General features: G+C 30.5%; 2 protein-coding genes across 2 annotated transcripts; one reads left to right on the top strand and one right to left on the bottom strand.

Moving 5' to 3' along the window:
* Window positions 1-121: 121 nt before the first annotated feature.
* P170DRAFT_460875 (SDR family oxidoreductase) lies at window positions 122-1,351 on the bottom strand (the record flags this gene model as incomplete). The annotated part of the gene is made up of 2 exons (XM_024851977.1): window positions 122-1,014; window positions 1,072-1,351. 2 exons carry the CDS (start codon window positions 1,349-1,351, stop codon window positions 122-124), a joined length of 1,173 nt encoding a protein of 390 aa, XP_024710168.1.
* A 3,550-nt stretch (window positions 1,352-4,901) lies between these two features.
* On the top strand, window positions 4,902-6,581 carry P170DRAFT_470300 (uncharacterized protein; the record flags this gene model as incomplete). The annotated part of the gene is made up of 3 exons (XM_024852737.1): window positions 4,902-5,572; window positions 5,628-5,715; window positions 5,799-6,581. The coding sequence occupies 3 exons, from the start codon at window positions 4,902-4,904 to the stop codon at window positions 6,579-6,581; spliced, it is 1,542 nt and encodes a 513-aa protein (XP_024710167.1).
* Window positions 6,582-24,343: the final 17,762 nt, after the last annotated feature.

Here is a 24,343-nt window from a genome sequence, read left to right as displayed (position 1 = left end):
TTGGCGCAATTATGTGTTTTGAAATTCCTCACGTCATTTGAACGGGACTAGGGGGAGAGAACTATGACGTAGTAGTAATATATTCAATTGCAGCCTTTCTCATACACCCAGCAGAACTGTTCTATTGAAAAAATGGAGAGACGGACGGAATGAGCTTTGCATCCACCATTCTGTCAAATGTGACTCGATATCCCTCGACAGTATCGATGGACTCCGTGAATCCGATCGACCGAGCAGCATCAAGTGAGTACTCCCGGTTAAAATCAAAATCTGCCATCATGAAATGAACAAAGGGCCAGTTATAGGTCTCAAGAGACCCTGTCTTCAGCCCATGTACCTCAGCTAAGTGATTCCAAGCGCCTTGGTTCTCACGAACAAAGTCTTCTATCTTCCGCTCGCCCTGCGGCTCAACTCCCACAAGTCCAAAATATGAGCAGAGGCCAGGCCAAACCTGTGCCCAGCTGACAACATCCCCGTCCGCAACATTAAATGCGGACCCGTTGGGGCACTTGTCTCGATTCAACGCCGCGTAAATCTCCATCTTGGACAGAATATCCTGAAAGGTATCACTGTGCGTAGAATGGTAGCCGTGGAGCTTTCCGGGGAAAGGCACCTTCGCTCCTTTTCCATGGACTTCGCGGTACAGAGTCAAGTAGTATGCGATACCGTATGCCAAGTTCATTGCATTCGTACCGGGAACAAAACCAATGATTCCGTCAGGGCGGATCTCTGAAAATGTCCACATTTGGCCCTTCGATCGCTCCTGTAGAATGTCATACTGGTCATAATAGAAGATATTCTTGCTCCAAGGTTCCGGGATGCGGGGCATGGATTCACGAAGGGGTGGCTGAATGTTGATCTCATTCGGAAACTGGAGTCCATATCCCTTTCCACCGGTTTGCAGGATGACTGTTTGTAGGTTTGACGCAATGCTGCTAATGGCATCTACGGCCGTGCGGAGGAGTGCGGAGTTGATTTCTCTCTGGGCTTGGAAATCGGAATGATCTATGTAGGCTGAGAGGGCGTTAGTTACATGTCATCAAGGCAGTGAAACCGACGACTGAGACTTACCGCAGAAGAAAACAACTTCAACTTGCTCAACATCCTTGACTTTGCTCTTCAGCTGATCGGTAACGGTTGCGACTGATTGCGTAAGATCAATTCCCGGGATAATATCAAGTCGAGTATCATCGGGAAGAAAGGAATCCTGCTTAGAAAACGGTCTGTTGCAAAGGCCAACAACGCGTCGAAACGAGGAGGGTGTGGGATAGCGAAGACATTGGTTTAGAAGAGACCATCCTGAGATGCCTGAGGCACCAAATACGAGGGCATATTTTCCACCTCGGGACATGATGGTAAGACTTGTTTGAATATTTATGCTTAACAGAGAGACCAAAGAAAGGAACCTTCAGAAGTCCAGCTGATTGAAATAGCAAGATTTTATATCACCGCGAGAGGGGCGCGGGGGTGGATTTATAATCGCATCTCGGACCTCAAATTCCGCTCTGAATCCACATCACCATGGCAGGGTCTTTTTCCGGAGGCTATACAATCCCGCGAACCATAAAATTGAAGGTCGCTCTGGAATCTACTGTAAAGATGTTTATTCATGTGAATTACGCCTTTAGAAAAGATATTGTTCCAACTCAGATTCTAATTTATCTGTCTGGGGGCGGCCTTTTTCCCAAATAGGTAACTCGCACTAGTGAACTCGTGTCTGTTGCTGTTCGCGGCACAGCTATGTTATTACATAATTTTGATCATTGGTTCTGTATATGTGCAAAGTAACTGAGCATGTCATGCTCTGGATAAGACTGAACTAGTTTAAAAAAACCTGTCATTGACTTCAACAGACCCACTGTTTGGCTCGTCTTTTGAGTCCAATGTTGAGAATTGTAATGAGTTTCAAGTACCTTTCTTTGCTGATATATGTTTGTATGCTCACAGCTCACCATGAAGATATTACTCAAAGTTTAGTTAATGTCTGACATGACATGATACTTCGAGAATTGCACGTTATGATTATATTGTCTCTACGTTTAGGAATTAGAATGTCTCTTGCATCGATTTTGCACTTGTTTACATGCAATCAATGAGATGCTGAGTATACGGTTTGGTAGTATATGTTCATAGTGAAAAGCCCGTGGGGCTATTTTCGCTGGAGATGTTAGATTCTGAAGGCCAAGTTCGGCATTGCTCAGCTAAGTCCGGTTTTAACATGGTAGTTAATTAGTGGCACGGATGACTTTTTAGTCAGCCCCGTCACCCCGAAAAGAGAAAGAAAAAGAAAAAGAAAGAAAAGAAAACCTTTTAGCGAGGCGTCGGTACCATTATTATTTGGCTACGGTTTGTCACGCGGTCTCGGTCTATAGAATTAGGTCGGATAGTTCCCTGGTAGGTGCTATAGGAATTAGATCTTGATAAAACCTGTCACGGGTCTAAGGTCAGGACCCATACCCATTACCCGTCAACCCGTGGGTTTTTTGGAGTGTACAGGTCCCCAGGTCGCCAGGTCGGTCTCGCCAGGTCGCCAGGTCGTAATTTATTTAGTAAATTACTGTTTTTTATTATTTATTACTATTATTTTATAGTAATATAGCTTGCCAGGTCATAATCTTTCAATACCTAAAAATTGGCCAGGTGGTATGGCTATAATTAAAAAGTATTTTTATAAAATTTAAAAGATTCTTTTAATATTTTCTAATAGAATTAGTAATTTTCAAGTTTCTACGACCTGGTGAGCTTATATATGGTATTATAATACAAATAAAATTATAAAATTTATTAATAATTATTAATGAATAAATTACAGTACTTTATAGCTAAATAAATTAAAATTATTACAATTATTATATAAAAAATTATTTAAATATTAAAGTTAAATTAATTAATATATACTAAAAATTTTTAGTATTTATAAAAAATATTTTAAATTTCTAAAATTAAATAAATTAGTATATACTAATATTTATTAATATTTATATTAAAAAATAATTTAAAATTTTAAATTTAAATAAATTAAAATATATTAGTAATTATTAGTATTTATATAAAAATTCTTTTAAATTTCTAAAGTTAAATATATTACTTTCTACTAGTAAATATTAGAAATTATTAAATTTTAAAAATAAAGCATAATTTAAGCTTTATTTTAATTTTATTACTTTAATATATATTATTAGCTTCTAATAGTTATTATTATATATTAATTTTTAAAATTTTTAAATTTTAAATATCTTACATTTATTATTTAATAATTAGATAGTATTTATATATATATATATATATATATATAATAATAATAATATAAATTTTACTTTTATTCTAATTTTAAATCTATTAAAAATTAATAATAAATTCTAATTAGTATTAAAAATTATTAATTTATTTAATTTTTTAAAATTAAAATATTTTATATCTATTAAAAATTAATAATGAATTCTAATTATTAATAAACTTTAATTAAGTAATTTATTTTATATTAGGTATTAAATACCTTTTATATTTTAATACCTTACATGAGCTCGCCAGGTCGCAGAAACTTGAAAATTACTAATATTACTAAAAATTATTAAAAAAATCTTAAAATTTTTACTAAATTTTTATAAAAGTATCTTTTAATTATAGCTATACCACCTGGCCAACTTTTAGGTATTAAAAGATTACAACCTGGTGAGCTAAATTACCATTAAATTATAGTAATAAGCAGTAATAAATGGTAATTTACCATGAAAATTACCACCTGGCGACCTGGCCAGACCGACCTGGCCACCTGGCGAGCTGTACCCCGGGTTTTTTGGGTTACCCGTGGGTAAACTGCCAAGAACCCAAAAATACATAAAAGCGTATAAATCACCTAATTAGGAAAATCTTAGCGATAATTAACTAATAATTCATCCATTTATATGCATAGTTAACTAGTTAATATGCTATGTTTGCACTGTTTATGAACCCACGGGTACTAACACTCCCTGGCAGCCCACCTACACGCCGTCTCTATACGGCTCTTAGAGGCTCCGGGAGGCAATCTGCTGAACGACTTCGAAACGAACGAAAAAAAAAAAAAAAAAACCTGATGAAATTGATGAAGCTAATTGACTAACTAATGTAACATGCAAGGTGAGCGGTGGGATGACCTCCAGGTAGGTGCGGGTGGGGTCGTTGGTCCGGTGGTGCACCCACCGCCTTGGCAGTACCCAAAGAAAAACCCACGGGTCGTGTCGAGGTCTAATAGGAATATATATACTATTTTTAACTCCTTTCTTTCCATCCCCATAGCCTTGCCGATCTGTTTACACCAGCCGCCGTCTGATATTAAAATGTGCCGAGGTCTATTGTTCTGCAACTAATTTATCAGAGGCAAAGATGTTGAATGGTTAGCATGCTTTTTAAGGTACTAGGAGACGGGTACTTCTGGAACGATAAAAGCTGATGATCGGTGACCTTCTATAATATATCATAAGCTTATTTCCATACGCACTTCAGCGCAGTCATGGACGGGCAGTGATTTGATAAAAGTTGAGGAGATAGAGCCAATAGGCTGGGAAGGTAGACGACGAATGGCTCATGTCTCTGCTGCGGGGAACGACACGTTGTCTCTCTAAGCAAGCATGACTCGCACCTACATTAAAAAGCGCCACAATACGTATTCCGCCGGATCCTTCTGGCTATGGAAACAGGACCCTTGCAAGCATCGCACCTAGAATACTGGCACCGTAAATTAAAGTAACCCTCCTCTACAATAGCCAAATAGGTTATGCCACGTCAATATCCTTGACAGGAACTACGAGCCAGGCGGATGTGAGGGGAAGGACTATAGCACCCGGGGCACTTCAAAGTGCTATAAGTTAACTTAACTCCACCTACCTTAGAGTGTGAGCAAACCAGAGAAACTTGTCAATATGTCTCCCAAAAGCCTAACCCCACCGCCTATACCTACGCCTGACGCTCTTGACGCGGACGTCGTGAAGGGGTTTTTCACTCAACTCAAGTTGTTGACTTCCACGGCCGGGTTTGATGCTATTTCAGCTGTTTACGACCAAAACACAAAATTACACAGCGAGCTTAAATCCAAGGATCTTGAGCTTGCAAAGGTTAAAGAGGAGATGAGCGAACAGGAAAAGAGGAAAGACATAGCACTCAATGAGATGTTTGAAGCCAACGACAAAGAAAAGAAGAGACATAAAGCAACAAAAGAACAAGTGCTGTCTCTTCGAATGGACATCGGTGAAAAAGAGAAGCGCATCTCAGAGCGGAATCAAGCCATAGATGAGCTTGAAAAGCAGGTGAAGAATCTTCACTTGGACAATGTCAAGGAGAAGGAAAAGCTGGCGCATGCTGAACAAAAGAACAATACCTTACAAGAAAGTGTTCAAGGCAAGGAATCCACCATCAACAAAATGAAATCAGCGGGTGGAGAGTTGAAAGAAAAATTAGCTGCCTCCAAAAAGAGAGTCAAAGAACTAGAAGATGAGACTGCCTCTCTCAAGGGATCGCTAGTGACAACCCAAGCACGCCTTACAAAGTTAGAGGGTTTCACTGCCGGGTATAATGAGGCAAACGAAGAATCAGTGTGAGTCTACAGATTGAAAGATCAAAGCTTCACGCAATACTCTAACATTGTTAAGAATCGAGAGCTTTATTGGCCTTTGGGACTATGCCAAAACCGAGATAAATGCCCAGTTGAAAACGAATCTTCCCAGTGATACTCTTCGGGTACGTTAAATGTCATCCTACACCATCGTACCCCAGAGAGCTTAAAAGGGGGCCAGACATAGACTGATAGATTTGAACGGCAGAATCTTTCAGCCTGGGAGAAACTTAGACAATGCGAATTGGCTCGGACTCATCAAATTCCTCTACCATGTTCCAACACAGAGGCAGCAAAGCAGATGCGGCTTGTCTTTACTTTAGCTATTCTTGCGAGAGAGATTGACAAGCATATCCTCCTGCCAACGTATACCACACAGCCAGATGATCAATTTCGAAAGGTTCTCACCAACCAAGCGGCCCTAAACAGCGAGAAAGAATCATTTTGTCGGTCGATCCTTCTGTCAATGGACACCGAATCCCAGATGAGAACATGCTTCGTGGGTACCCAAAATGTGGTAATAGCCGTATCAGCATACCTCGACGAGTTACTCTCTGAAGATCAGCGCCTTACATTCCACAAAGCTCTCGGCAAGGTTGCGCAGAGGGCTGTAGATGTCTGGAAGCCAATCCAGCGTATGAAACGCAGATATGAGCCGGACTTTGAACCGCCAACCACTCATAATGCTCATGATGAATGTGAGGCCTTTGTGTTTCCCGGTCTAAAGGATACCGCAACAGGGACTAGCACCAAACTAAAAAAACAAAAGGAAGTTGCCTTGGCGGTGTTCCCTCGGCTTTCAGTCATAGAAAATGGCATGAGTACAGCATATACTGCTCTTATACAGCTGAGGAGCTCGCAAGACCAATGGATCGCTGCGGAAAACGAGATGGAAAGCGAGCCACCAAGTCCTACTATCGGACGTACGTTTGAACGGCGGAAGGCATCAGCCAAGCTGAAGAACCTGTCCCTTCAAATTGGAAATTCATAGAGATCTAATGGAGCATAGGATCTTGGATAATGCATGTAAATGTTTGGAAGATGCATGACTGAGTGGACTGTGACTAAATTGTGAAGTTTAATGTTGAATGAATGAAACCTAAGGTGCAGTTAAATGCGGTATTGAGGAAGGTTTCCTTAGGTTAGACATGATTCACGGCAGAGGACCCTCCTGGTCAGTGATAATGGCCTGTGCACTTCTGGAGATCCTAAAAACATTCCTATAACTCAGGAAGCAAAAAAATGCTAATAACGATATGCGGTTAAAAAGAAAAAAGAAAAAAAAAAGAAAAAAACAGTCCCCAGTGGAGCAGTTCAAGAACTCCGAGTCCTGCCTTTCCCTGCCAGCTCGCCCCTTTCTACTCGGCTAGCTACAGTGACAGCTAGGAGTTTTATCAGATATCACTTGTCTGTCAGCCTAACTTCGGAATTTTCCGCAATTGTAAGATTTATAAAACGGTCTTCCAGCATTTCCATTCGAATTTCACGGTCTGATAACCATACAGGTCGTTGAAATCCCGCATGTCTTGCAAAGAGGGGAGGCAAGGCTGATAGGTATGGTTAGTCCGGTTTGAGGTAAAACATCAAGCAAAATAGATATTGTCCTTGTGGAGGCATCCACTCTAGGAGTAAGTAAATAAAAACGGAGCATTGAAATTAAGTAGCTCGTGCAATTAAAAAGCCTGTTCTGTAATCAGCCTTGCGTTCACGCAAGCTGATATACTACTAACTCTGCCTTGTTGATAAAGCTACCATTCTCCCTTCTTAAATCCTGTTGTATTCTTAGTTATAGGTTACTTTATCCTTTTTCGCCCTTTAACAACCTATTTTTGGCTCGGCCTAGCATCCGATAATAACTATCCGCCATCATAAGTGCCTTCGTCAGATTACACCCAGCACTAGACTTCTCGGGAGTAACTGGATAATTTAATTGGCAGAACAGAATTCCATATGGTTTAATATGATGTGGCACAAACTACTGTATATAATTATTCTAAAAAATGTTTTTCTTTTTTTTTTTTTTTTTTTTTTTTTTTTTGGCTCTGTTGTACAGGAAACTAGAAAAGGAATTAGATTGCCCTGGCTTTACAAGAAACAAAACAAGTGGTCTACTCATATATTACTATACCAGAAATTTATTCCGTATAACTTAGTCTAAGGTACATATTATCAGATTATAGCCCTTCTAGCCTTACCGAGTAACCCAGTGGGGGTTACCTGATATAGTCCTAAATAAGAATAAGCCTTAATAACACCAGTATCACTCTATCTTTTAATCTTTGATTATGCAAGCATGCTGGCTTTAGTATAGGATACAGACTATTATTTCTGACCTACTATTCTTTATAATATTAGTAAAGCTATCATTCAAATCCTTATATATTAATATTAACTAGTAAGTCCTATATAATGCAGCTAGTTGCATAACACTGTTGGTGTTTAGTATTAAGATAATCAGTCAATTAGTATAGTCAGCCTTACAGCGCTGGCTATCCCTCCCCCGTCTTGATTAAGTATCACTTATCCTGTTATTTATTTCTAAAAAGTCTGAGAACTGCGCTCCAAATTTATTATATAATACTTTATAATTTTGTTCACCACGGTACATAATGTCTTTTTGTAATATACTAGCCCACAAATATCACGAGTACACTATCGCATAAATATATGTATTACTAATTAAATTAACGGCTATAGAGCTTCTCCTTAATAATATTTATAATTAGCTACTCTAACTAAATAATAATAATAATATCTACACCCTTAGTAGTATAAGTAAACACAAAATAATACTCGCCTATTTACTATCTAATATCTATAAAACAACCTCAGCCACTTTATTAAAGACTTAAATAAAATAAATATTTTCTATTATTAAATTTGGGTTAATAGTTAGAGTCAGAAGAAGGTTATTTACTAATAAAATTAATATTTGCCTTATTAATATAATTATTAGTATTCCTACTGGAATATTTTTTAATATAATTTAAGCTAATTATAAGAAAATTCTTTAAGAAAGCTATTTTAAGCTTATTAGTTTGCTTAATAAGTTATATCTATTTCTTTTTAATACCGTATCAAAAATATAATTAAATAATATAATAAAAGGAATAAATATCGGGCGGATAATATATAAAATTATATATTAATATTAAGTAATTAAAGCCTTTGCGCGTCTAAATAGCGACTAGCTCTTTTACTTAATATATAACTATCTAATAAATAATACTGACTGCTTAAGATATAATAAAAAATAACTAATACCATATAGTCCACAGGAGAGTAATAAGCCATATATTTATTATAGCCTGGTTGTGTCGGGTAATCAAGTTATAAAAGATACTCAGATACGAGATATTTTTACTAAATATCTACTTATACTATACTTTAAAATAAAAGCGGCATGGATTATAGATCAACTCCTATATTTAGTTATATAAAAAATCCACAACTATTATAACTTTTATAAGCAGAAAAACTAGTAAGGTTTTATATCTCTTACTATAGCTATATATATAAAAATATTTTTATTAATTATCCTGCCAACAAAGGGTATCCTTATTGTCAGATGGGGTAGGTAGGTCACGTGGGTTGAATAGAAATTTCAAATGGCTAGATAGAATAAGGAAAATCAATTAGTCAGATGAAGTAAACAGTTCACCTGGACCACCTAGATCTGAAATAGATAGACCAGAGGTCCTACCATTCGCTATGCATGTAGATAGGTGAAATTGATTGAATGAATGAATGAAATTCAATTGAATAAATTAAGTGGGTAAATTAACTTGATAAAAAGAATGAATTAATGCAGGTTATTGACTGCATATTTATAGACAATTAAATCAGGGCTAATTCAGTCTGGCCCTAAGTAAACATTGCAAACATAAAATTATCAGATCCTTCTAGGCCTTTAGCTGTAAATCTTATTATTAATCTAGGCCTTCAAGATTAACCTCATAGATTATTATTAGATTAATATTTAATCATTTAAATGATCAAATAATCAGAATAATTAAGATTCAATACATAAATCATAATAAAATCATTTAAATAATATCAGAATAACCAGGGTAGCAATATTTACTTTATAGCTTATAAAATAAATAAGTGAGACATTCTGGACCCTTTGTATTAATTATCTGAACAAAGCCATTGACTGTAGTGGTTAAAACAAACTTTTAATTTCCTAAATAAGAAATTTATCAAATTATGTTTTCTAACTTTTATAGGATTTTAGCAATTGGTAATTTCCTAATTAGGAAGGTAAGCTAGTCCAAAATAGGAAATTTTTCAGAAATTTTTCTTTTTTTATTTTCCGCTCATATTGAGCTTAGTTTCACCTCACTTCTCCCATACAATTTGGTGGTGGAAGTGAGAGTTCAATAAAATGAGAATAAAGTTGCAGTAAATTTCGGTTGTAGGGCTAAATCAGGTGATTCTGATGAATCAGGTGATGTCAGGTGACCCCAATTGACAATAATAGTTATAATACTTGTAGAGGAATTGTCTATAAAATAGTATTTTATTAAAGGAAATTATTTTTTATTTTTTTTTTGTAAAACCAGCTCTGAATATTAGAAAAAGGTGATATTTATACTAAAGGATCTTATATATTAGATTATATATTAATACCCGCCTTTCGTGAACAGGGTTATAGTAAAATATAATATTTAAAAAAAAAGACTTTTTTTGTTATTTAATATGCTATAGTCTATTTTAATGAAAATAAGAATATTAACTAATAGCCCTAACATATATTATATTATTAATGTTTTAGACAAATATAAAGCCAAGTTATAGAAAATACTACTAACTAAATATACTAATCTTTTTATAAAAATGATTCCAGTTTAGTCTAATTTAAATTATATATTTTAATCACAGTTGCCTATATCCTAACATTAAGAGCTCTTTATTAATCTTTAAATATGTGAATCTAGGGATTTATAAAAAGATTAAAAGAAATCTAAAAGTTATAATTCAAAATATAATAAGGGAATTTAAAAAGCAAAATAAATATCCCTAGTCTATTACTTAAGAAGTATCTTGTATTTTTTAAAAAAAAAAAGCTAACAGAACTTTCCTATAGATTAGAATTACCTGTAATAAGTTAAGATTAGTATAGTTAAGGAAGGTTGTTAGTTTATTATATACTCTTTTATAGGGATTATATTCCCTATATAAAAATCTGTTTGATATAACACATGTATCTGTGACAGCCAACAGTCAAGATAACTATCCACTGGTTAAGAATATTTTGGAATTTGTTATTGTCAAATGGGGTCACCTGACATCACCTGATTTACCAGAATCACCTGATTTACCAGAATCACCTGATTTAGCCCTACAACTGAAATTATTTAAAATTCACTATCACTTTACTCCCGCTTTATCAAACTCTCACTTCCACTACTAAATTATATGGGAAAAGTAAGATGAAACTAAGCTCAAAGTAAGCAGAAAATAAAAAAAAATTTTTTAAGGAATTTCCTATTTTAGACTAGCTTACCTTCCTATTTAAGAAATCATCAGTTGCTAGAATCCTATGGGAGTTAGAAAACATACTTTAATAAGTTTTTTATTTAAGAAATTAAAATTTTATTTCAACTACTGTGATCAATAGCTTTATTTAGATGATTAATACAAAGGGTCTAGAATGTCTTGCTTGTCACAGTGCAGACCTGAAGGCACTGCCAAGCCTGCCAGAACCAAGATGGAACTGCCAAGCCAGAAGAATTTGTTCCTAATTCTAAACCCCTGACTGCTTAAAAGCCTAAATACTAAAGATCTTATTATAACCTTTTAAGCTATATTTTATTTATTATCTTATATATAATCTAATTATAATAGTAATTAAAGATCTTATAAACCTAATCTGTCTAATCTTATTAAACTATTTATCTTACTTATTTCTATTATATTAATTTTATTAATCTGCCATCCTATACTTTAATATTATATAGTTTTTATTTATAAAGCTAATACTTATTTAATATATTTAAGATTTTTTAACCTTTATTTCTCCTAGATAGTCTTAATAAGCTAGCCTAATATATTATTAAATATTTTATAAAATAATATAATTATGATAAAAAATTTATTTTTATATAGTAAAGACCCGCTAAAGTCTTACTAAAAATTAAATATTACTTATTTTTTAAATAAAACAGTCTTAGTAAAAAAAATTAAAATAACTTAATATCTGGCTAAAGTAATAAGCTATTATAATCTAATTTTTAGAAAAAGAGATTAAGCAATTTAGGAATAAAATTAAGCTATTTAAACTATTATATTAGTAGTTGTCAATTGGGGTCACCTGACATCACCTGATTCATCAGAATCACCTGATTTCGCCCCACAACCGAAATTATTCAAAATTCACTATGAATTTACTCTCACTTTATCGAACTCTCACTTCCACCACCAAATTGTATGGGAAAAGTGACGTGAAACTGAGCTCAATGTGAGCGGAAAATAAAAAAGAAAAATTTCTGAAGAATTTCCTATTTTGGACTAGCTTACCTTCCTAATTAGGAAATCACTGATTACTAGAATCCTATAGAAGTCAGAAAATATAATTCAATAAATTTCCTTTTTAGGAAATTAAAAGTTTGTTTTAAGCACTGCAGTTAATGGCTTTGTTCAGATGATTAATACAAAGGGTCCAGAATGTCTCGCCTATTCATTTTATAAGCTATAAAGTAAATATTACTACCCTGGTCATTCTGATATTATTTAAATGATTTTATTATGATTTATGTGTTGAATCTCGATTGTTCTGATCATGAAATCTTGATTATTTAATTATTTAAATAATTAAATATTAATCTAATGATAATTTATGAGGTTGACCTTAAAGGCCTAGATTAATAACAAGACTCATAGCTGAAGGCCTAGAAGGATCTGATGATTTTATGTTTGTAATGTTTGCTTAGGGCCAGATTGAATTAGCCCTGATTTAATTATCTATAAATATGCAGTTAATGACCTGTATTAATTTATTCTTTTTATTAAGTTGATTTACCCACTTAATTCATTTAATTGAATTTCATTCATTCATTCAATTAATTTCACCTATCTACATGCATAACGAATGGTAGGACCTCTGGTCTATCATCAGATCTAGGTAGTCTAGGTGAACTGTTTACTTTATCTGACTGATCAATCTTCCTTATTCTATCTAGCTATTTGAAATTTCTATTTAACCCACGTGACCTATCTACCCCATCCGACAGTTATGAGCCCGGTCTAGCCCTTTGTTCCCACTATTTATGCATACACGTGAATTAATTATTTACCTGTTTAATTGAATTTATATATGTTTGATTAAATTCACACCTACACCTGAATTAATCATTTATTTGTTTGATTGAATTTAACCCACACGTGAATTAATCATTTAATTACTCACTACTGCAGTGAATTATTTACTATTTACGCTAATTTAATTTATTTAACCTGTGTACTTACTTCAAGTGTTTCACCTGTCTGAAGTGTTTGATTGATTTGAATTATTTTATTGATTTATTGATTGAATTCACACACACGCGAATTAATCAATTACCCGTCTATTCACTATTATAGTGAATTACTTACCTGTCTGATTTAATTGACCCCTATTTACCTAGTTCACTTTCACTTTATTAAACTTTCACTTTTATTATTGATTTATACAGTGAAAGTGAGGTAAAAGTAAGATGAAACAAAGGTCAAATAATTTGAATTATTTTATTAATTATTTAAGCTTATTAATATAGATATAAAGCTTAATTTTCAATTAAACCAGTTATATAATTGGATTCACTGGTTTAACACGATCAAAATAATTACTAAAAGTAAACATGTTTGGGAATTTATTGATCCCAGTCACATGACTATGCCTGATCAACCTGTACGGCCTAGTTACCCGGAACTATATGACCTCAATAGGAATGTTAGATTAATTATTAATCTAACCTAAAACGATCGAGCGCTTTATCAAGACCTTTTACGCGATTATAAATTAGCACTTTAAGAATATTATTACGTGGATAAGGGTTTAGTCCTAATTTTACTCCTGATTAAGAACTTAATATTATCAGCCAATAGGGTTTTAGTATCTGATAAAGAAACCCTATATTATGTGCTGCGGATCCTTTAAACAAAACTAGCTCCTACTAATAAATCAAGAAAACACGATATTATTAAGTAATATCATATACTTAAAAATCTACAAAATAAATATTTAATTAATTCATACATTTCACTATGGGAAAACGTCTATACTGAAGTGAAATCGCTTAAAATAAGCGAAATAAATAATCCACACCGAGTTTAATATAACTTTATTAAAGCCATCTATAGGTCTTATTTAATATTTGCAAATTATTAGAGCGAAAAATTAAATAATAAAATTAAATTATATGATGAAATACCATCATTTTTTAATATAACTAAGTGATTCAGAGATCACGTGAAGATATTCCTAATATTTAAATATTTAAATCAACCAAGCCAAATCGCTCAGGCAACCTTTAAAGGAGACGCCTTAGAAAATACCCCAAGCCCTAGGTTTAACCCTAGAACTCCTAAAAGGGAACGAAACTGCCCCTGTCAATCAGACCCTAATAAAGGCTACTATGAATTTAACCAATATTTCTATATTAATGATTTATTAAAGAAACCAGAAAATTAGTCATATAATCCTGAGGCTGTTCAATAATTTAATAAAGCCTCTAGGAACCCCAAATTTTGTGTAGCGCTTAAAGCCACGAAAAATTGCTTAAAATTAATAAATTAAGTAATAAATTAAAATAATAAATTTTTAACTAATTTAATTGTAATAGCCTCAAATTTAATAAGACTAATTAAAAAACATGCTAGTCCTAATTAGGCATTTAATACTGCGGCAGATACTTATATCTGTAATAATTGATCCCTATTCAGTGATTATTATAAATTACCTATGTTGATCTCTATAGGGAATACACAAATATTAATTAAAGGTTTTAGAACAGTAAATTTAAAACCTTTAAACCCCTATAAAAATAAAATAATATTCAAATTACATCATTGTGCCTATATTCCATAATTTTATATTATTATTTTATCTGCCTTAAAAGCAAGGTAATCAGATATTTACCTTAATTCTAGGGCTATGTGCCTAGAAAGCCCTAATCACTACCCGATTTATAAAGTCCTCGAGATTACAGGCATTTATTTGATTAAATAAAATACTACTGATTAAATTTAATAGTCACCTGAATTAACTCCTGAAGATAATCATATTTACTATCCGAATTTATTATATAATTTACTACTAAATACTAAAGTAAATAAATTAAAGACCTATTCAGCAAGAAATTCGAATAAACCAGTTATTTCCTATAAAACAGCTGAACTATAGTATTCAAGATTAGGGCATCTGAGCTCTGAAGCCCTAAAACACCTTGATTTAGTAGTTAACAGAATAAAAATTAATAATAAATTGACTAAAACTGAAGATTATTACCCGATTTGTTAATTATTAATTTTAAAATATTAAATTTCTCAAATTCCGATTCAATTAGGGACCAAACCATTTAAAACTATTTATTAGGACCTTATTTATTTAAATCAGGGAATCTACTAAAAACGATATATTAGCTATATATATTGCCCTTATTCAAAATTTTATATAGCTAAAGCAATTTTATTAAAAGATCACATAAGTAATTCAATCATTGAAATAATTTAACTTATTAAATATTAATATTATGTGATTATTAAACGATTTTATTCAGATTAAGATAAAAATCTAGCTTATTTCTATAATTACACAAGATCTAAAGGGGTGATCTGCAGTACTAGTCTGATTGGGTAACCCGAGCAGAACCTATTTGCAGAGCAATCAGGTGCTCTAATCATATAAAAAATATAAATTTTATTTATTGATTCAGGATTACTGCTATATTTATAGCCAGAATTATTAAATGTAATAATATATATTTTAAATTGTATCCTTACTTATTCACTAAAGTGGAGTATCCTGCATGAAACCTTATTTAAACATCTTGATCAGCCTTTATTATATATAATATTACTGCTAAACCTCTCTAACCTAAAACAGTATAGTTACTAAGCCTATACAAGGATTTTAAATATCCCTAGGCTTAGTAAGCTTAAATCGAGAGCTCTGATTGGCTACCTGATAGGGTACGTTGCCCTAAATATATGGAGAATATAGATACCTAGTTAAAATAAGATTATTTCGGCACGTGATTGCATCTTTAATGAAACAAAGGTCTATAAAGATGAATAAAATATTTAAACATTTGAACTAGACCTAATTGGGTTAGAAAACCCCGAACTGCTTAGTTTTAAAGAAATTAATAATTTAATCTCTTTAATTTTGATTGATTTACCTGAAACCACTAAATTAGGGTTTACTAAAAATAAAATTATTAATAATATTTATTCTGAACCCGAACAAGGTGAATCAGAACTGTCTAGTAAATACAATCCTATTTACTATAAATCTGAACATGAAAATTGAATTATTAAATTAAATAATTAAAATAATTTAATTTAATTGAATACTTAAAGTGATGAGATTTTAGGAGACTAACCTCCTACCCTATGTTCTTAATCATCTGAAGTTATTATTAATAATTTATTATTTAATTTTAATGATTATGACAATTTTTATAAACTACTATCCCTAAAAAGGAATAGGTCAGAATCATCTGACCTAGGACCTTTAAAAATGTCTTAAAATTTTGTATTAGCTCAAATTAGTAATAATAAATTACATCGAAATGATTTGCCTATTGAGCTAACTAATTGGAATAAAATAATGAATTTATCTTTTCGTGATAAATAACTAAATACATACAAAATTAAATATAATTAATTAACTAAAATAAACACCTGGGAAGCCATTCCTAAAACAGATAATTTAATTTAAAAGATCCTATTATTAAAATAGGTATATAAATATAAATTTACTGATCAAGGTCAATTATCAAAATTTAAAATAAGAATATATATTTATAAAAACCTTTAACTAATCAATAATCTCGATTCTAGGGCTATTACCCTAGCTACACGAACATTTAGGACTATTATAGCCCTAATTGCTGCTTTTAACCTTGAAACAGTTTAATAGGATATAGTGAATATATTTTTAAATAGTAAATTAGATAAATTAATTCATGTTTTACCGCCTCCCGGATTCAGTTAACAAAATAAGGTTTTTAAGCTAAAACAAGCTTTATATAGACTATACTGATCTCCATTACTATGGTAATAAGAAATAGGGAATACTTTAAAAAAATTAGGCCTAAAATCAGTGCCTAAAGATCCCTGCCTATTTATGAATAATTATATAATTTTGATGATTTATGTAGATGATATTATTCTACTATATAATCAAAATCATTAATTAAAAATCAACGAATTAAAAGATCAATTATTTTCAATATATGATCTAAAGGATTTAGGTGAAATTCACTAATTCCTAAATATAAAGGTCATTCGAAACTGGCAGAATCGAACAATTTGGCTTAATCAAGCGGATTATATTAAAAAAGTTACTTACCACTTTAAATTAGCTAATTAGAATTCACCTAAAATATTTTTACTATCTGGCAATTTAAGCAAATCTATAGGGCAGCCACTTATTAAGCCCTATCATGTGGATTATTAAAAGAAAATTAGCTCAGTTTTATATCCTGTAGTTATTTTTAGGCCAGATATTATAAAAAGTTACGAAATCCTTGCAGAACACATGGCTAAACCTTATTTAAACCATATAAATGCAGCAAATTACCTGATTTTATTTATTTATGGAACCCGATTTAATTTAATTTAATATAGTCTTAATTTAATAGATTAATTGAAATTACTACTAATTTTCAAAATAGCTAATAATATAGCTTATATAGATTTATTATAAAGAAAGTCATCTGAAGGCTTTATATATTACTTATTTAGCGGACCTATTAATTGGTCAGCTAGAAAGCAAAAAATAATTACCCTATCTACTACCGAAGCAGAATTATTAACCCTAACTACGGCTAGTAAGCATTTTCTATAGTGGAAATATTTATTTACTGCTATAGGGTTCAACCCTGAAGAAAAACTATATATTTATTATAATAATTGTTAAATGATTGACCTGCTTATTAAGCCTAATTTAATTTATAAAACTAAATTAAAACATGTGGACATTAGTAATCATTGGCTCAGGCAAGAAATCAAGAAGAAATCTATTAAATTAAAATGGGTCCCTACTAATTAAATAATTACAGACGGCCTTACCAAACGCCTGACTAAGTAGGAATATATAAAATTTACTAAATAACTAAATATGGTTAATATTAAACATTTTATTAAGGAATTAATTATTTAATATTTGCAGTTTTAATCAATATTTTTATTGATTTAAAACTAAAGGGGTGTGTCAATTAGGGTCACCTGACATTACCTGATTTATTAAAATCACCTAATTTTGCCCCACAACTGAAATTATTCAAAATTCACTATAAATTTACTCTTACTTTATCAAACTCTCACTTCCACCACCAAATTGTATGGGAAAAGTGAGGTGAAACTAAGCTTAATATGAGCGGAAAATAAAAAAGAAAATTTTCTGAAGAATTTCCTATTTTGGACTAGCTTACCTTCCTAATTAGGAAATCACTGATTACTAGAATCCTATAGAAGTCAGAAAACATAATTCGATAAATTTCCTTTTTAGAAAATTAAAAGTTTGTTTTAACCACTGCAGTCAATAGCTTTGTTCAGGTGATTAATATAAAGGGTCCAGAATGTCTCGCCTATTCATTTTATAAGCCATAAAGTAAATATTATTACCCTAGTTATTCTAATATCATTTAAATAATTTCATTATAATTTATATATTAAATCTCAATTATTCTGATCATGAAATCTTGATCATTTAATTATTTAAATAATTAAATATTAATCTAATAATAATCTATGAGGTTGACCTTGAAGGCCTAGATTAATAACAAGACTCACAACTGAAGGCCTAAAAGGATCTAATGATTTTATGTTTGCAATGTTTACTTAGGGCCAGATTGAATTAGCCCTGATTCAATTATCTATAAATATGCAGTCAATGACCTGCATTAATTCATTCTTTTCATCAAGTTGATTTACCCACTTAATTCATTCAATTAAATTTCATTCATTCATTCAATCAATTTCACCTATCTACATGCATAACGAATGGTAGGACCTCTGGTCTATCATCAGATCTAGGTGGTCCAGGTGAACTGTTTACTTCATCTGACTGATCGATCTTCCTTATTCTATCTAGCCATTTGAAATTTCTATTCAACCCACGTGACCTACCTACCCCATCTGACAGTAGTTAATATACTAGTTTAAATCTCTAAATCTACTACTAAAGGACCCTTAGCTACTTTAATAAAAGTATTTATATTAATTAATTTTAGATTTTTTACCTCTGCCTATTTTTTTAAATAACTATCTAACCTTAATAAGTTTAAAAATATTAAATTAAATTTTTATTACTTTATTTTTTAGATTAAAAAAAAGATAATTATAAATTATAACTATTTTCTAACCTTTTAAGCCTATATAACCTATATTTTTAACTGCTTAAAAAGACTTTTTTATACTTAGATTTTTTTATATATTAATGTCAATTGGGGTCACCTGATATCACCTGATTCATCAGAATCACCTGATTTAGCCCCACAACCGAAATTATTCAAAATTCACTACAACTTTATTCTCACTTTATTAAACTCTCACTTCCACCACCAAATTATATAGGAAAAGTGAGGTAAAACTGAATTTAAAATAAGCTAAAAATGAAAAAGACCAGATTTTTAATAAGTTTCCTAATTTAGACTAGCTTACCTTTTTATTTAGGAAATCCTTAATTGCTAGAATTATATGAAACTTAGAAATCTAATATTATTAAATTTCTTATTTAGGAAATTAAAAGTTTATTTCAACCACTGCAGTCAATAGTTTTGTTCAGATGATTAATATAAAGGGCCCAGAATATCTCACCTATTTATTTTATAAACTCTAAAGTAAATATTATTATCCTGGTCATTCTAATATTATTTAAATAATTTTATTATGATTTATGTATTTAATCTTGATTATTCTGATTATTCTAATTATAAAATCCTAATTATTTAATTATTTAAATTAATCTAATAATAATTTATGAGGTTGATCTTAAAGGCCTAGATTAATAATATAATCTATAAATAAAAGTTTAGAAAGATCTGATAATTTTATATTTATAATATTTACTTAATGTCAGGGTGCGGGCTGGCGGGGGTGGTAGAGCTGATGGCAGGCAGGCAGGTAGGCTAATAGTTCACAGTATCTCTGAATTACTACAGGGTTAAGCTATATATAGGCTGATAAATAAGATATAGCTCGAAGAGCTATAACAGGATCTTTAAGCAAGCAGGAAAATATATAGATCCTAAAATAGATAATATAGCCTTCCGGGCTATAGTTAGAAAATACCTCAGGTATTAAGATCTATACTGTGATAATACACCCCTCTTCTATAGCCGAGCTCCGTGAGGCCAAAAAAGGTCAGGCTTACTAAGATACCAGCAGTAATAGTTCTGAATAATTTATTTTATATATTTAAAATATTTAACAGGTTTAGCGGTAAAATCTATATATTTAACCTATTTAATAATATAGATTAGACACCGGCTGCGGCCGCGGCGGTCTTAAAATAAATTAAAAATATTTTTAACTTTTTATTTCTTTAGTTTATTAACTTCTATGTATAATAATAAAAAATAATATTAATTAGGCAGAGATTCTAGACAGACAAAAATAAGCAGACTAATATTAAATATAAAATATATTTTTATACTAGGCGGGAGTTCCAGGCAGTAAATATATAAGTTAATAACTTTTTTAATACAGTATAAACTTAAGATATTCTAATCTAGTTTTTTACTAGGTCATAAGGTTTTAATATAGCAAGCATCTAGCTATACTAACTAGTCTTTCTTAAACTTTTAGGCGGGATAATATTATTTATTAGCTTATTTAGTATAATAGATTTAGGCTAATAATATTTCTGTATAAGTAAATTTTATAATAACCTATATTTAAATAACAAATTACTCTATATCTTGAACAGCGGGTTAATTATAATTATAATAATCCTTAATAAGTACTGGTTCAAATCTTATATAAGAGTAGAACCTGTAATTCGCAAAAAATAGAGTTATTTTAATAAACTCAGAATATATAATGTTTAAAACAAATTCAGCTAAAAAAAACCAGGTACTCTAATTATCTTATAGGTAATTTATATAAGCTTGTAGGTATTATTCTAATATAGTATTTACATACTTAGTCTGATTATCGGTCTTAGAATAATAGGTAATTAATAATTTATTAGTAATATCCAGGTGTTTAGTTAAATATTTCTAAAATTAAATAATAAATTAAAGACTTTTATCAGATAGGATCGACTGGGATAACCTATATAATTTTTATATATATTATATATATATTATAACTATAGCTAGGATATTAGTAGTTAAATTATATAAAATTAAATATTTTATCTTAGTTCAGTAATCTATAATAACTAGGATTATGTTATAGCTCTCGCTCTTAGGCAAGTATATAATAAAATTTATAAAAATATTTTTTCAGGTATGCTCAGGTACAGGTAAAGATTTTAGGATATCTTATTTTACTTTATAAAATAAGATTATATAATAATAGATATAGCAGTTTATTATTTACTGGGCGATATATCTATATATATTAGATTAGTAATAATCTTAAGATAAAAATTTATATATTTAAGCTTTTTTTAGATATCCGGATACAGGTTTATGATAGATTAGATAAATTAAATCTGTTTTTAGCTGGTTATTATTAGGGATCTATAAATAATTCTTATAAAATAAAAAGCTATTTTTTTACTCGCAGGCGGCCAGAATAATTTTTAGGTAATAATCTTTATTTATAATTAAAGCTTTTAGAATATCTCAGATCTTTTTATCTTTTTTATAAACTTTATATAGGCGGGGTTATATCTCCAGGGATAATTATAAGCTTTATTTATTTTTAAAAGTAACAGTTCTTTAAATTCAGGCTTTAGTAATAAAGGCTAGTTAATTAAGAATCTTATCTATATGTAAGGATCCATATGGGATCCTCCCAAGGATGCTTAGTCAGAACGGGTGCTTAGTCATAGCCTAGTGAACACACGATGAAAACGTGTTCTCGCGGGGGTTCCCCTGAATCGCAGCGACAACACCTTAAGCAGGATACACCATATGTTGATATCCCTAGCCAATTGCTTTCACGCTGCCTTACCCTTAAGGCACCAAGGTATTCCACCTTATACTATATATAAGATTTTAAGGTTCTCAGATAAGTCAACTGGTTTAAGCGGGCTAGTTAATTTAGGCGGGTTAGTTAGTTCAGGCGGGCTAGTTAATTTAACTAGGTTAGGCAGATCAAGATTTTTATATTTTAAGATAGTTTAACTTTAATATAATAAATATTTATTTTTTTTTAAAAAAAATCTTCTAATCTCCTGATTAGGCTATCAGGTTTTATTCTGTATTTCTTAAATTAATAAATAATTTTAAAGTTAAAATAAAATAAAAATTTAAATTAATAGACTTAACAGCAGTTCAGGAGCTTTATTAATATAAAATATTTTAGATTATAATAATCAGAGATAACTTAGATAGGTAAAGAAGCTTTTTGTAAGGGGCAGCCACGAAGGTTCTGTTCCGGGCACTTGGTTCCCTTAGATGGATGTACTGAGGAGTTCGGGACGCCTGCGATACGCCTGCGGACTGCCTGTTACATGCTGAGAGATATAAAAAGTTAAAAGACAGGTATATAATAAATAAAATTAATTACTTAACCTTTTAAGGGTTAAGCAGGTGGTCTTTTTTAATAAGAGGTTTTGCGGGAATTAGTTCTTGAATATTTTAGTAATCCTACAGACTTCTGGCGGTCTAGTTATTCTATATTCTATATTAAAATAAGTGCTAGTGATAAATATATTTTTTTTAATAAAATAGCTATTTTTAAATATTTAATATAATATTTTATATTTCCGCCTTAATATTCTTATATAAGGCGGAGTTACTTTATCTTATCCTAAAAATTATTTTATACTTAAAATTATTTTTATAATTTATCTGTAATTATTATAATTTCAATTATTTAATAAAGGATTAATTTATTATATAAAAATTAAAATAGTTAGGTACTTTATAAATACCTAAGGCTATTTAATATTCCCCTGTAAATATAAATAATACAGGTAGATTTAATAAAATTAAATTTTTTTTTAAATTTTTATATTTATTTTCTATATTAAAAAAAAGATTAATTATAAGGTTCTGTGCTGCTCTGGTAACAGATTTTATATTAATTTATATAAAGATTAGTTTTTTAGCTAGTTTTTTTATTTTTTTTATTATTTAATATTATTATAGCTTTAATAAAATAAAAATATATTTATTTTATTTTTTTTTTAGAAAAAGATTTTTTTATTATTTTTATAAATCTCCTCTTCTTAAAATCCTGGCGGGAGCCCTGTAATATATAGGCTAGGCTAATACAGGGCTAATTTTAAGTATATATAAGTTTTTAAAAAGCTAAAAAATATTGTTAAGCTGGTTGGCTGTTATTCTCTTAAAAAAAATAAAATTACTGCTACTAAGTGGCTAACTTATAAGGGTATTACTAAGGCTAATAAAATAATTTTTCTTTTTATTAGAAAGATCTTTTATTTATACAGGATTTTTTATAATACGCCAGAGACACCTGCTATATTACTAAGGCTATTATTACTTAGGCTGCTGCTAAGGGCCTTATTACTAATAAAGATCTATTAGCCTGCGCTTTAGAGTTATTTTTAGATAATAAATTATCTCCCGAGCCTAAGAGGTTATTAGTTTCAGTATATTATTATTTTATATAAAAGAATAAATAAAATATTAATTTTTTTATAGACTATAATTTTTACTAATATATCTGATCCTATAAAAGAAAAAATATTTAAATAAAAAAATAAATCTTATATATCCTTAAATCTGTACTGTGGTAAAGATAACCAGGGTATAAGGATTTTAAAAGATATAAGATTTTTTTTTTTAAGTTTTATATTATTTTTGTTTTATCTCTCTGATAATAATTATTCTATTATTTTTTTTAATAAGGATCTAAGGTGTTTTAATATATCTCTCCTATTATTAAAGAGTAACGCCCCTGGCTCCATGTAGGATATTTAAAAGAGTATTATTAAGATTTTAGATAAAAAGTCCTCCTAAATTAGTTATTATTTATTCTTTTGATTTTTCCTGGCTTCTCTTAAAGGTCGGGGCTATTTTATATTATTATTTTATTTTATCCCGGAGTCCCCTAAAGCTGCGCCTATCTTAGCCTAATATTTTTAATATATAAAGGCGCTAGGATTAAAACCGCAGGTAATATATATTTAATTATATATTACTAAGATATGCAAGTATTATATAGCTATAAAATATTCTTATAAGCTTATTCCTGTTTCTTTATAAAAAAAGATAAGTAAGATATAGACTATCTGTAGAAGTAAGGGCTTAATAAAAATATATAAGTAGTTTATTATAATTATAAAGTTTTTTAAGTATTACTGCTAGAGTGCTAAAAATAAAATATTTTAGATATATTAGTTTTTAAATTATAACATATTTTACTTTATATAGTTATAGTAAGGGATATTAGGTCTGT

The sequence above is a fragment of the Aspergillus steynii genome (genome assembly GCF_002849105.1).
Source record: "Aspergillus steynii IBT 23096 chromosome Unknown P170scaffold_1, whole genome shotgun sequence".
Lineage (NCBI taxonomy): Eukaryota > Fungi > Ascomycota > Eurotiomycetes > Eurotiales > Aspergillaceae > Aspergillus > Aspergillus steynii.
Note: the sequence above shows the minus strand (reverse complement) of the source record. Positions and strands in the feature narration are given on the sequence as shown.